Source organism: Phlebotomus papatasi, chromosome 2 (genome assembly GCF_024763615.1).
Source record: "Phlebotomus papatasi isolate M1 chromosome 2, Ppap_2.1, whole genome shotgun sequence".
Taxonomy (NCBI): Eukaryota; Metazoa; Arthropoda; class Insecta; order Diptera; family Psychodidae; genus Phlebotomus; species Phlebotomus papatasi.
This window is the reverse complement of record NC_077223.1, coordinates 26,229,355-26,245,069: the sequence shown is the minus strand read 5'-3', so window position 1 is coordinate 26,245,069 and position 15,715 is coordinate 26,229,355. Positions and strand designations below refer to the sequence as shown.

General features: G+C 33.8%; 1 protein-coding gene across 1 annotated transcript in view; it reads right to left on the bottom strand.

Annotated features, from left to right (window-relative positions):
* The window catches only part of LOC129803201 (uncharacterized), a 106,379-nt gene that overhangs the window by 50,500 nt on the left and 40,164 nt on the right, over window positions 1-15,715 (bottom strand). The window contains exons 4-6 of the mRNA XM_055849614.1: window positions 12,334-12,851; window positions 8,412-8,564; window positions 8,179-8,341 (exon numbers count right to left, since the gene is read on the bottom strand). Coding sequence (XP_055705589.1) covers window positions 8,179-8,341; window positions 8,412-8,564; window positions 12,334-12,851 — 834 coding nt within the window. The remainder of the gene's footprint in view (window positions 1-8,178; window positions 8,342-8,411; window positions 8,565-12,333; window positions 12,852-15,715) is intronic.

The following is a 15,715-nucleotide window of genomic DNA, read 5'->3' as shown; positions in this document are numbered from 1 at the left end:
CTAAATCATTCTTCAAATGATTGTTCCCTTTGGAAAATCCTGCTGGGAACGCTTGAAAATACAGAGACAGACAAAATTGCACCGATGCTTTACAGTTCTGCATAAAACACTTAGGGTAAAGTGATATAATTTGGAATTAGTATTACAAGTTGAACAATTCGCCGGTACAAGTTGTACATGGTTTTTTTCTTGATAAATACAGTACAAAATTTGTTTTTAAGCGCAAGGAGCCAAATTATAAAACTAATGCATGAAAAATACACAAATAAAAATGAAATACTAAATTTATCAAGACAAAAAGTCCTGTCCAAATTGTACCATTGGTCCAACTTGTACCACAGCCCAACTTGTACCACTTTACCCTAATATCTTAAGATCTAATCTCCATTTTATCTGATTTTTTTTGTGGAGCTCTATTGTAAAGCTGTTGACTATTATCTTTTAAGAGCCTTTTAAAAAGCGAATGCATTGGTACAATTTTTTCATCTGTACCCAAACCAAACGCTACATCTTGTTCTAAAATTTCATTCTATATGGACTATTTACACAAATAGAAGTGCAATTATAAAGATTTCCGGCTGCTCTTAATGCATTTCGCATTATGATTTCAAGAATTTTTCGTTTACAACCTAAAGCGTGCGCATGAAACAATTTCTCCAACGCTTGACGTAAAGTCAGTCGTAGTAGGGGAAAGTACTCTCCCTTCGAACGTTCATGCCTTCGAATAATGTGAATTTTTTTTAGTTTTCCTAAGAGACTTTACACATTTCTATTAAATATTGGTTGACTTATCATCAATTGTTGTTAATTTCGTGATAATTTAGTGTAAATCTCTTCAGAAAACCAAAAAAAATTCACATTGTTCGAAGGCATGAACGTTTGAAGGGACAGCACTTTCCCCTAGGCTTTGAATTTTGTTTTCTTTTTCGTCGGCGTCGGTCGTTTCAAGAGAATTTAAGTAGCTTTCTTTTGGTGAAATTCTTGTTAAAAAATATTATTTTTTGACTGAGTAGGGGAAAGTACTCTCCCTTCGAACGTTCATGCCTAATCTGAATTTATTTTATGTTTCCTAAGAGAATAACACATAATTATGATATAATTATCAATCACTGATAATGAGCTACCTAATATTTAGTAGAAATGTGTAAGTCTCTTAGGAAAAATAAAAGAAAATTCACATTAATCGAAAGCATGAACGTTCTAAGGGAGAGTACTTTCCCCTAATTAGAAGAAGATGGAGAGCATACAAGGATTAAAAAATTGACAATAATCTCGAAAATCCAAATGCGAGTTATGCTGAAATCGCGAAATTGACCGGGAAGTGTTCCGTTCTACTGTCCGGAAGATTATAATTCGCTTCAAAGAACTCAAGACTGTTGCTCGTCAGAATCCAGCAGGAAGTGGCCAAAAGCCTGGGATTCAAGACAAGGAGATGGAAAAGAAAGTGCTTGAGCTTTTCGAGAAACAACCTGAATCTCTCCGTGCGAGATGTTGGGAAAAAGATGGGAATACGTTGAAGCTTGGTCCATAAAATCAAGAAGTGGTATGGTTTGATAACCTACAAAGCTTAAGCTGCTCCCCATAAAACCGACAAACACCGTCAAAATACTAAAACAAGGTCAGGGAAACTCAACGAAAACCTTTTCAAAGGATTCCAAGGCTATGGGAAAAAATTTAACCCGTCCTGCACCCCGGAAGATAGAGAAATACTGAAGAATTTTGAAAACAAATCTCAGGAAGAAGGGCCAGATAGCCGAAAACTTACTGGATTTCGCAATGAAGTGGAAAAAAGCCATCCATTACCGTGGAGATGGGTTTGTCAACTCCTTAATGAAGGAAATTAAGAAGAAGGTGCGAAAATTCGGCTAGAAGCCATTGGTTAAAAAAAAAGACCAGAATCCCAATAAAATTAACTTTCCGAAAATAATTTCGTTTTTGTTTCATATGCTGTGGTTAATTTTTGAGAGCCATTATTCAATGTGGGAGTTTCAGCGTACACACGCTTTAAGTAATGGCAGATTTGAGCAAAATACGATCTCATATTTTAAATGTATATAGGGTAAGGGCTCATAATTTTGGACAGTCTGCTTATAAGCATCGATGTTCCAAGTTTGAAGTGCAATATTTTCAATACTAAATTGACTTTTTTGTTACTCTATTTTCAGAAGGATTGTTTAGGAACTTGGCAAGGGTTTATTGTCTTTGTTTTTACTAAAATTAATTTTAATACGTTTAAAAATGAATTGATATGTAGACGTGAATTTGACTCGAATTTTGGACAACTTTGTTGTTCATTTGGAGAACTTGGCTGTATATTTATATTTATTTATATTTAGTGTTAAAATCTTCCAAAATGAACAATTATTCAGAGAGAATTCATTATTCATCAAATATTGGAATAAAAATCTATAATTTTAATCAATTTATTTTTAGTGTCCAATTTTATCCTCAAAGTGTCCAAAATAAGAAACTGTCCAAAATTATGAGCCCCTACCCTAAGTAACAGTTTTTGGTCCAATAAAATGAATGCAAAATGTGAATGAAAATGAGAATTCCAGCGCAACGGTAAAATTATTATGCCCGGATTCTAAACGAAGTTTATTAGTAAAAATTGTTACTGCATTTGGGCCAAAAATTCGCTCTCGGCAAGGTCTAATATACTATTGCCTAGCCTTTAAAACTGATCAACCTCGATATCCAAAGCAACATCAGCTTCAGAACATGTTTACTAAGACATGAATTGCTCAGGTAAATGCGGTCTTATATCCTATATAGGCATAGGGAAACTGGGGCACCACCAAACACGGGGTAGCACCAAACACTAATTTTTATTTCTTAACTACTTGGACCATCTCAACCATTTCTTCAGTAGACAAGCATCCCTATAGTGCCTATAAATTCCTATAGGTCTTGTCCTTAGAAGTCGAATAGCTGATTAAAAAATCGCAGTGTTTGGTGGTGCCCCAGTTTCCCCTATACAGTGGGACCTCGATAGAGTCAATCTCCAATAGAGTTAATCTCCAATAGAGTCAACAGCTATTTCTTTACCATATACAGACAGACTCCGACAGAGTCAACTTACAGTGTTTTTTATTCTCTTTTTCTTTAATTGTACTCTCCTTTTTGTATTTTTTTTAATAAAGAAAAAAGAATGACAAATTTTAAAGGTGAAAGTACGCAAAGGTCTAAAAGTTAGAGAGTTAAACCCTTTATAATTTCCAAGGAATGCAATCATTTTTGTGAGTTTTCTGCTTCATATTATTTATACAAGCAAAAAGGAGTATAATTTTGAAATTTCTATTTATTCTATTTCTATTAGTATCTATTTAAGTATATCAAAATCTTAAAATCGCAAGCAAAACAAGTTGTTTCCCTGGTAATTTCCAAAGAGCAATATAATATTATAATATCGCTCTCCATCATTTGGTGTTCAAGCTACACAAAAACTAAAGTTTATTTATCGAGAATTTTTTGAAATTATATTTAAAAGATCTTACTTATCACCTTTGTTCAACTTTTAATCAATTAATTTGCTAGTGTTTCTTGTATAAATTGTAAAATTATAAAAGCTTTCTAGCACAGAACACATTACACATGAATTTCAAAGTCTGTGAAAGATGTTTGAGTTAGAAGACAAAGGTCAAATGTCTTTGGCTCGTTAAAATATTCACGCCTAAGGTTTGTTGATGTTGTAGACCATGGTGAAATTGTTGAAAGAGATTTCCTCTCAAATCTCAAAGCTTTCGAACATACTGTGATGAGAAAGTAAGCCCATGAAGGGCATAAAATGTCGAATGGACACTTTTCATTACGTACCCCAAAAATTATGTAGACATCAAATTGTGGAGAAAGGTTAAATATGCAAAGAGTTCGTTAATAGCAAAGCTTAATTCAATTAAAATTGACTTATAATTGAAAAATCAACAAGAGTATTGTTCCGAATTTAGAAAATATATTCCTCAAACCAACTTTTTCAGCAAAATATTCAATCTCCACGATGTTAAGACACTCTGGGGTAGGACTTTTAGTGAAAATATATGTTGGATGATAAGAGAGGGATGATATCTTGGGGTAGGAGGAGCAACAACCCCAAACATACATACTTATCAATTTTCCTGTGATGATGGAAAGTGTTTACGTTGGCAAATGGGAAACGAAGAAAGCCGTCCCCTTATACTTTGGTAATGTTTCACCAACCATGTAGAGTGCCATAAACATTTATTGCGGTGATATGTTCATGTTATATGTTTTACGTTGAGATACCATAATGTTTTCAGCATCTATTCACCTGTCTCCCTCAGTGGCTTCACATTTTCATCTCCATCCTTGTCAATTTCTTCATGCCGTGATGGCAAGCAAGTGTGTGGAAATCGCATTTTTTCTATTTTCTAAATCATATTTTTCGCTTTCACGACTAATGCTCCCACACATGTAGGGTTGAAAGTGAAAAATAAAGTATGTGTTCTGAAAAATATGATCTCTTTAAAAATGCTTTTTTTATAGACTTGGAACCTATATCTACTTTACAGATTTAGCTATTTTTGTATCAAAGAAAATTCCAAAGAAATTGCAGATATTGTTTAAACAAATTTTAATAGGTCAAATGAAAAAAATAAATTAGGACAAAAAGACCATCATTTTGGGATTCTTGAATCGCGAAAAGCGGACTGATTTTCAAAATGAAACTAAAATGTTTATAGGACTATAAACTCGTAAATTAAGAAAATATCTTAGTTATGTTGCAAAATCTAAGAAAACGGAGTGGTTTTACAAAGTTATGTTTACATCCAGAAAGGACGGTTTACAAAAGATTAAATTGCCCAGGATTATTCCATCTTCTCCCCCAAAAGTCATAAATCATTTGAATCTGGTGAGTTAGTACACAGATTACCCTAAGCAAGAAATTACTCTCTTTTACTAGACATATGCTAGAAACTATTAGGATACAGTAGAGGAAAAACCTAAGGGAATGCTGTTTGGGATCATTTCCTGCGCTTCAAAAAAATTCCCACATTTCCGAAGATTTGTTGGTTTACTCATGAAATTTTCGGAGGGGATCCCTTTCCCTCCTTCGAAAGCTTCGAAAGTTACAAAGCTTAAGAATAAAATTTTCTTATTAATTCATAAGAAGACACTTTAAAAGAACGTCATGTAGTGCAATTCTGTAACAGTATGACAATGTCATATGACAAATTTAAAATGTTTATGTGGTAAATTCGGAAAAATTAATCGAAAATCAGATTCATATCAGATACTAAGAGCGTCATGGAGCTCCTAGAAATGGCCATTCAACGCTCACTGGGTCTTATCGCTGTCCTTCCCCCGAATTTACCATATATACCCGAAAATTTGTCATATGATATTGTCATATGGTTACAAAATACTCCTATTGATCATAAATTTTCCCTTCCCATTTTTCTATACTCAAAGACCTCTGAGGGTGAATTCTGAAATTCATGAGTTCACGTGAGAAATTCACAGGTCTTAGATGGTTTTTTGTGAGTATTTCGTAAAGTTTTCACACAAAGTAATTTGCGAAACCTTCACGGTATCTTAAATATAAATGATAGTTTTTGTAAAAAGTTTCTTTAAACACAGAGAAAAAGAGATCTCAGATCGATGAATTTATCACGTGAAAAACTCACCGAATTAGAATTCAAACCCTGGTGGAGTTTTGTTGCTTATCTATAGGAATATTACTCCAGAAACAGATACTGATGACTATTTTTTCTGCCCTTGTCCATAGGAAATTACAGAAAAATTATGATTTTCTTGCGCATCCAGACAGACATTCCAAATAAAAAAGCTTTTGAATAATTGACTAAGCTGGTGATGGCATTAACTGCATCGTGTGGCTTACAAATAATTCAATTAGATTTTGTTTACCATTAAAAATTAATTTTCACGTACATAGCTGAACCGAAAAGGGTTGTTATATTGAAACGGTCACCACCTTAAAGTTTTTTTTATGAATCAATCAGCGTAAACTTCATCACAATTAATAACTTCAACTATCATGATTAATTTACGAGGAAAACTTTTACATACAGTGGCGGCCAAAATAATAGAATCATTATGCAAAGCTTATATTTTTTAACTTTTGTATTTATCCCCCAATTTGTTAATATAATTCTACAGTAGAAATCTTCAAATTATTAGAATCGTAAAATAAGGGTTGTTTTGGCCGCTAGAGATCTCTATATTACACAGAATACGTTAATAGTGAAATTCAGTTCGGCCAAAAAAAAACTGGAAAACTGTCAATTATAGTTTCTAAATATGGCTTTATTTAAACTTATTTGATTTATAGACCACATTCTTTAATTTAATTAAAAGTGGTCTTATTGTGTTGTTCTAACCAAATTTCACTATTGATGTATTCTGTGAAAAATAGAGAACTCTAGCGGCCAAAACAACACTTATTTGACGTAAGGTAATTATTTAAACATTTCTATGTCAAAATTATTTGAACCAATTGGAATAAACAAAAATGCTCATGGTAAAATAGTGGTCTTTGCGGAGTTGATTCTATTATTATGGCCGCCACTGTATATGACTTGGGGAATGCTTGCAAGCTTCGCACACATAATGGGCTTCGAGCACTTCAAATTTTTTCCATATTATTTTAATGAATCTGACTAATTTTATCCATTTTTAAGGGAATGTGTGGCTTAAGACTACACTGACTGGTACAAATAAAAGGCTCAAATTGACCCAATTGGTAAAAATAAAAGGATCATCGAGGATCCTTTGAAAGTGTCCCTGTTTTGACACTTATTTACCTCTGGAATAAACGAACAAAAACAGTGATAAAATCATCTTTTGCGTTCGCTCAGATGAATGAAATATGGTATCAGTAATAAGTTCGTGATAAAACATAATCTAACGAACGTGATAAATTTACCTACAAAATTTCAAGAGACACTAGTGATCCTTTCAAAGGGTCAAATATGATCCATCCTTTTGAAAAGGATGGCATATATTCTAATTTGATCCTTTCATTTTTACCAGTGTAGCTATTGAAATATATTAACCTTTGGAAAAAATATGAGAAAAAATATGAAATGTTCGAAGGCGAAGTGAGTACAAAGCTTAATAATAAATTTTCGTGCTTCACAGTAGAGCCCGCTATAGGCCATATTTGGTTCCAGATTTGATACTTAGGTCGCGCTGTAGTCCATGTAATTTTTTAAAATTATCACCGATTTTTAGTATTGAAATTGCTCGACGGATTCCACTTTCTTTGCGATTGTGATACTTGTCCTCGCTCTATTCATCATGGATCACAATTATCATAACTCAATTATCAATAAAGTTTGACAAAAATATTAAAATAATTATGACAACATTGCATGTCGCGTACTAAAAAAACATAACCTAACTTAAAATCAGTGTTTTGAAATCAACGGTCGATAAATTGTGGACCATAGAACGATGGCCTATAGCGGGGCTCTACTGTATTTCCATTTTTAATTGACAATATTTTACTTTTATCTGTTCTTTGTAAAAATTTAATTATAATGTGGTTAAATAAGCAAATATCATGTAAATAAATTCCCAACAACTTTTAAAATTAAATTTAGGATTTTTTAAAAGTTTTTATTTAAAAACATTTTTTCGAACGCATACCTTACTCCATCACCCAAGAATAAAGTAAAATAGTCCCATTTTTGATGTTCTTTTCTTTCTCTATGCTTTCAAGAACTAAAAATTCACAATTTTTCATCATTTCACTCAAGAGAAAATTACAATAGCAATAGCATTAAGGAATATTTCTCGTAAAAAGTCTTTTATTCTTCCGTATGGATGGTTCCATTTGACTTCTAAACGTTGAAAGGAAAGACAAAGTTGGGAGTAAAATGTATTTCCTTGTCACGAGTCAAGTAAATGACGAGTAAAAGCTTGGCTTTTGCAAAAGCAATATTTTTATGATGATACATTCGATATCTGATCCTGGACACAAAGAAATATCCAAGAAGGTATCATATAAGAATAATGAAGTCTTCACATATTGGAACTTTTACTATTATGTGCCAAAAAATCAATAGTTTCTGACATTCAATACTGCAGTGAAACTTCTAACTTGAAATTACTATTATTAAACTTTGATCTACGAAAATGATATGTAGTGTGTGTAGTACGGGCTTTTCAAAAGTCAACTCAAAAACTTTTACTTACCAGGGAGCTCCAAAAAGTTTGATGTGCGTCTCTGTCTTCCGCGACTTGTGGCTTGAAATGCTAGTGGACCGATATCCTCGTTAGAGAAGATAGATGAATTTGACACGGCACTTTTCATAGATTCTCTCGAGCTGCGGCGACTGGCCAGGTAAGCTAGACCACCCTGTAAAAAAGCCCCCCAACGCACATTGCGTGAAATGGCGTCCAAAGACAAACGTCAAGGGATTTGTTACCTTGGAACTCCCTCGGCGTCTTGGGATGGAACTCACGGAAGTTTCTGCTTCAAGAGAGGCATCAGTCAGGTCGCTTGTGGACTTCCGACAGCGCTGGGAGACCACACTGTCAGAACAAGTGCGATCCAGCATAAAATGCGATTTATGGATAGCCTGTAGCAAAAAAAAAATAAAACAGAAAATTTCATTTGAATATGAAATTTCATGATTGATTGCCTCTGTTATCAGTAACTTATTAATATTTATTCCACCCCGTCCACTTCTATTTACAAATAAATATACAAATTTATTAGCAATTTCAATAAATTAAGCCGATGATACGTAATTTTCGTCATTATGGTGACATTATTAAGTTATTAATTTTAGTTAATAATAGATTTTATCTGCAGCAGCGGTTTTAAGTAAATTTAACAATAAATAATTTGATTAATCTATTTTAGTACATGAGTATGTATATAGTGATCACGCATATCTAGCTTTACCAAATACCATTTTATGAGACATACAACATAACGCATTGGAACGAGAAATATCTAGATACAAAATGTTCATATTTTCGAATTACCTTCCTACACATTGAAGAATAAAATTATTGTGAAAAAACTTCTACTTAATCCAAATTCTTTACATTTCACCCCTCTAACAGTGCTTTCTTTAATATCCAAAAAAAAGTCCAGATAAGCTTATAGTAGCTGAGATTCTTTACAGGTGACCTAGAAATGCGTGCAACTCGGGATGCTTGCAACTCGGAATGCGTGAATTGAATTTTGGGGGTAAAGAATCGCGTCGAGTGAACTGTTCTCGGTGGTCGAAATGGATAAAATTGGATCGACGCGATTCTTTACCCCAAAATTCAACTCACAATCGAATTTTCACGCATTCCGAGTTGCAAGAACCCCGAGTTGCACGCATTTCGAGGTCACCTGTAAAGAATCTCAGCTACCATAAGCTTATCTGGGCTTATCATTGGTCATTTTCTATTTTAAATAGTTCGAGTGGGGAAGATCAACAAAAGAAAAAAAAAGTTCATTGAAATCGGTTAATAAACATAAGTGATAGAGTCCGGTCCATATGGGTACAGTAAGGGTCGGGGTACAGTGGGTTGGGGTACAGACGGATGGGACCCATTATTAGAAAGATCTTGCTCTCAGATACAACATATACCAAAATTTAATCAAAATCGCCCCATAAACACCAAAAATATGGTCCGGTCAAGACATTTTTGATTATAGCTCGGGTCAGGGAACATCAAGGGAGGAGTGCGACCCATCGTTGGAAAGGTCTTGACCTCAGCTACAACATATTAAAATTTAAAGAAAAGGCATAGTCTAGTTTTCGAAATATTCGAGATCGATTAATAGAAAATCGATTAATTCGATTTTCGAAATAAAATGATTTTAAGTAATGATTAATGATTTTCGATTAAAATTAATCGAACCTTCGATTAAATCGCATGAAATTGGGGTGTCATAAGGGTTTGTAGTACTCGACGAGAACTTTCTAAAACACCAAAATTTTTCCAAATCCGTTAATTAGAAGCGGAGATATGACAATTCAAAAATTCAATTTTTGACCCCTTATAGCTCGGGTCACGGGGATCGGGGGACCTTAAATTTGATATCGATCGAAAGCTCTTAGGCCCTGCTATAACATATTAAAATTTGAGATCGATCCATGCCATAGGGGCTGAGTTATTGAGAAAACAAATTTTGGCGGTGTTCCAAGATGGCTGAAGGAGGGTGGAGGGTCTAACATTGTCAACTTCTAGCCGCCCATCGACATTTAACCTTTGCCGAAAACCGCTTGTCGACATCTCTTTCCGTTCTCTCTCCAGAAGTGGTTATACGACGGACAGACGGACGGGACGTCCACGAAAATAGATTTTTGGCGCATATGATATTCGTGATCTATGAGTGTCAAAACGTGTATATTCAAAATTTGGGCCCGATCTGACGAGGTCGGATTTCACCTGAGACTACAAAAGCTGAGATTGTAAAGAATCTCAGCTAAAAATCAAGTGTAGACAGGGGGTCCCGGTCAAAATTCCGAAAGTGAGAATCATAAACGCTAAAATTTCGAAAAGGCCAAAATCCTGAATGGTTCGAAATCCAAACTACTGTCAAAATCCCGTAAAGCAAAAAACCCGAAAAGCCAAAATCCCGAATGGGCTGAAATCTTGAAAGCGAAAATCCCGAACGCATAAATCCTTAAAGACAAAATTTCGAAAGCCAAAATCCCAAAAGGCAAAATCCCGAAAAGCTAAAATCACGAATTATTAGAAGTGTCATAGCTACTACTCCCTACTATTCTACTACTATGCTATACAACTACCTACTATACTACTACTACTGCGATTGTTGGTAAGAAAGGGAAATTCTCTGTGTTTTGGGAAATTATTATACACATTATCCTCCGTATAATTTTGTCCTTTTTCAAGGTTTGGCTTTCGGGATTTTGACCCATTCGAGATTTTGTGTCTGGAATTTTGGCCTACACCGGAGGGGGCAATATCTAAATTAGTCAGCACGATGTTCTAGCTAGTTTTAGAAGATATATTAGTAAAGTAGTCAGCACAAAAGTAAGCCAGTGATTTGCAATTATCTAGAAGATATTCAGTATTTCAGAATCTAATTCCTGTATTTTCTGTATTTTATTAGCAATTTTATAGTGCTATTTGTAAAATGTATAAAATTTGAACACCTCTACAGAGGAAAAGGTACGTTAAGGAAATCCATTGTATTGCATTTTATATCAATATTTTTACCGAAACTACCAACAAGTGTTCCCTGTTCAACAGCTATTCCTTAAAACCCTACAATAAGCGACAGTTTTGAGAATTCCTAGTGGTACGAAAATGAAATTTGGTAATAGTTGGAATTTTGGATAATAAAATCAAGATAGTAGGAAATGGTCTTTCCGAGAAAAGAGAATTAAGTGGCAGCTCCGTAAATATTATTATCAAGGGGTAAACAAGTCTGCCACTCAGGTTCATTTTGATTGCCGATCAGTGCGATCCTGTTGTAAACAGATTGCGCGATCAGCGCAATCTTGGAGATTGCTCGGCGCGATCTGCTTATCTGCCACTCACGGTTCAACCGTTGGCTATATTTGTTCACCCCCTGTGATAGTCAGAAAAAATCACTTGAACATAATTTTTTTGTGCGAAACGTCAAAGCCTTCCCCTAAATAAAATATGTCTGTGCATGACTGCGTTTCATTGAACATTCAAACTGTTATTAAAACAATGACATATAAGTTAAAGATGCAGTTGTACCATAAAACCCTCCTATCTGACCCTACCTCCATAAATAAGTTTCTGGTGAAGGAAAATAGAAGAATAACAAGAAATGAAAGTCAGTATTCGGTCTCACAATCAACTTATCAAGAGGCGAAAGACCCGATATTGCCATTTCTTAAAACATATTTCATAAAGTTCTCACAATAAAGTGTAAAGTTCCATACCAATAACATACTTTTGATAGTAATGCTGCATAAAATGTTACGATAACTTGATATTTTTATAATCTACATTCATGTTTTGTCATTTTATCTTAACTGAAGAAATTATAGAAACTTTTTTCATTTAGGACAGCCCACTGTGACACTTAAAATAAGTTGTTTACTGTATATTGTTATTAAAGTTGCACATTGCAACCATAAAAGTTTATGAGAAACTCTAAAAAAAAATATAGTGTAAATATTTGCAAAATTATATAGCATGTCTCAATATAGCATAAATTGAAATTAACTTTTCAGGGATTGCGAAAGAATGCACAAAGGGAGAACATACTGAAAATAAATGTTCTGTGAATATCATTCACTTAATGAAAATTTCTCCCGGACCTCGCTTTACTGTTTATTCTGTTTGTACGAATATTACATACTTTTGGTAAAGGGTTACTATAGAAGTAGAGTATTTTACCTGATATCCCGGATTTGGGGTGATATTGATAGCGTAACGACGTTTTGAAGTACTTCTTCTAGGATGATGAGTTTCAGGTTGAGCTTGCTGTTTATCCTCTGTCGAATTGTGCCGAGACGCCGTAGCTTCCGACGTTCCCATCTTACTGGTGGCGCTAGTATCGTCCGTGAGGGCGCTACTTTCGCTCTTAGTTATACTACTGCCACGACCACGATCACTACTACTGCAGAATGCCGTAGTAGCCGTGCTAATTTCAGACTCTCCAGATAGCGTAGATTCCGTAACAACGGAATGGCGCTTTACGTCGTACTTAAAATTCGTACCATTCTCTCCGCCACCCTTTACATCAAACACTCGCATAGGGTAATTCTTACTCCGCGTTCCATTGTACCGACGATAGTGTCCTGATGGTGATGGAGGTTGTGGTCCTCCTCCGCTACTCGTACTACTCCCATCGAAACAATTCATATTGGTTTCCTCCAATGACATGGGTCCGGCAGAGAAATCAAATTTCCTGCCTAAAACAAACAGAAAAAAAGATGTGCGTTCCTTTAAGAAAAAAAAACAATAACTAAAGACACAAGATAGGAATTTCTGTGTCCAACCCAAGCCCATACAATGGATGGAAGATAGACAATTCTGTGACATCGAATAATGGATCAAAGGGTGTGAGTCGAATATTTCCACCCCTTTTTTAGGAATTTTTGCGCACATAGAATAAATTACTACGAGCTTTAGCGAGGAAAAAAATGGGTTCCAGGAAAGAAAAATGAGTCAAAAAGAAAAAGAAATTACATTTAAACGTGGTAAAGCACGCATTAAAATAGGTGTCAAAAACCAACGTATTTGGGGATCACGTTAAATCTCAGTCTTTTAAATGAGTATTTTTTTGTGTGACAAGGCAAGGATTATCATTGAGAGAAAATTATCAATTAAAATTAAAATTTCAGTCTCAGGACTAGTCGTTATGTGGAAAATTTAAGGGATAATGGAATAATCTTACAAACATCATAATCATCATTTAACCTTGCCTCAAATTGCGTGGATAAAAAAGAAAATAACTCATGTTAATTAAACGCTTTTTTTCAAACATAGTCTGAAGAGAAAAGCGTGACATAAAAACTTCTGCTAAATGAGATATAAAAGGATAATTTTCTTATCTGATTGCAAATTTGCTCTACACACTCATTGAGTAATTAATAAACATATTTCGCGTGAACTATTATTACTTTTGAGAGGGTTAATATTAAATCCGGTTAAGCAATTAGTTGAATTGAAACGCCTTCATAGCACGAAAGAAAAACAAGAATACACCGAGGTTCTTTATTGTAATACCTATTTAATAAAATAAAATAAAATAAAATTGGACCTTGCAAACTATCTTCAAACATGTGCTCAAATTTTCGATACCATAGAGTAAATTAAGCTAATTCAAAACCTCCTCCAAATGGAAATTTTTCGCTACTTTAAATGGAAACGTCATTGTTTTCATGGTAAATACAGTACTAAATAATTATATTTATATATTTTCTATACCTCACTTTCATTAATTAGTTAATTTTGCTCTAAATAAAGCGAAAATCCATTCATATTAACAAATTTTAATTTGTTAATTTCTCAGAAAAATTAAAAGTGTACCTTTTCACCATCGAATTTTTCATCGATCGACCATGTTTTCCAAAGAAAAACACAATAAAGTAACTGTTGTTTATTCGTTTTGTTTAACATTTATGTCATATTTCTGGCTAATTTTAGTTAAATTAAGTCCTAATCTTTATTGTTAATGGTACGTAAAGTTTTCAAGTGAAATAATTACCTATTTCGTGAACAAAAAGTGTTTTTTTAAACAGTACCATTCTAGAAGAATCAAGGAGCAAATTTATGTAATTATCTTCAGAAAAATATATGAACTTAATGTGTTGAATCTTCCGTCAAAGTTAAAGCGTCTGGAAATGGTTTTGAATTAGGACATTTACCCTATGCTCTTCGTTTACAAACCAAATTTGAAATGAAAGAATCACACATTTATAACCTGAAATAGACTTTATCACTAGATTTTTTACTCCAAGAGCATTTTGTTAAACCAATTGGTCAAAACCTCAATTTCAAAGCCGCCCCAATTCAAAGGAACCCCGCTTCCCCCTAATCTAACCATGCTGTCACACTAGGATTTTTTGAATTTGTAAATTCAATTTAATTTTCAAATGAATTGTTCCTATGCGTTATTTTGCATTAAAAATCATTTGAATTGATACATTTTTGCTCTTTTGTTGATACAAACCATGTTTAAGCACGCTAAAATAGCATAAATGTGAATGCTCAATTAAATTTGAATTCAGCAAATTAAAGTGTTAAAATTGCTCATTAATTTCAATTTTATTACAGTTAAACAAGTAGTCTTTTGAACCAAATTGTTCAACTTAAATTTATTTACTCGTAATGTGTGCCAAAAAATAAGATTAGTAGGGGAAAGTGACCATGCTTGATACGATCCAAGCTTGATAATAACTATTTTTTTCTTGTGTTAATCAATAGTCGTGACTCTTCGCAATATATTTTAATAGCTGCTCCTAAGTCTCACACTTCCTGAAAAAATTAGGAACCTAGCTCTTTTTTCCTAGTTTTAGGAAGCAAAAATCAAAAATAGGTCCAAAACTGTAATTTCAATACATGATATTTCATAAGTATTTCTTAATTAATGTCGCTGTTCAGGAAAACTACTATCATAGGCACATAGAGGGTTCATCAGTACTAATATTTATGTAAAAATATTTTTACTTGGGAACACTGTTTTTGTGGGTGGTGACCAATTCATAAATTCTGCCTGTGTCCATCCTATATTTTAAGAAGGGTCCATGAATGATAATTTAAAAGTGGTAACTCTATCATTAGATGTGATTCTTCCATAATTACACCTTTTAAAATCCTCCAATTTTATAGACAATTGACATAACCTTCGACCCTGCTGCCTGAATTTTAAGGTTGCAGAGTGATATTTTCTTGGACTCAAAGTGAAAAAATGGTTTTCGCTAGTGCCCTAATGTCATAAAAACATGGCTTAGAAAAAATTACATAAAAGTGATTTTAAAACTAAAAATCAGTCGTACAAACGATTTAAGCAGATAGATTAAAGTTCCGTCTAAATATTGATGTGCAATTTTTTGTATCCGGTGAAATTTTTACAGTGAAAATGGGCCTCCGAATTGTCGAATCAATTATTATACAGGAAGGCCCCGGACCCAACTTGTATAAAAATCGCAACTGAATTTCCATTTTCTTCTTGAGGAAAATCTAAGGTTTTTCAGGAACTATTTGAGATGGGATTATAAACCTAATAAGTGAGACATTTTTTTATCATAGTGGAAGAATCGCTTCGGTTTGT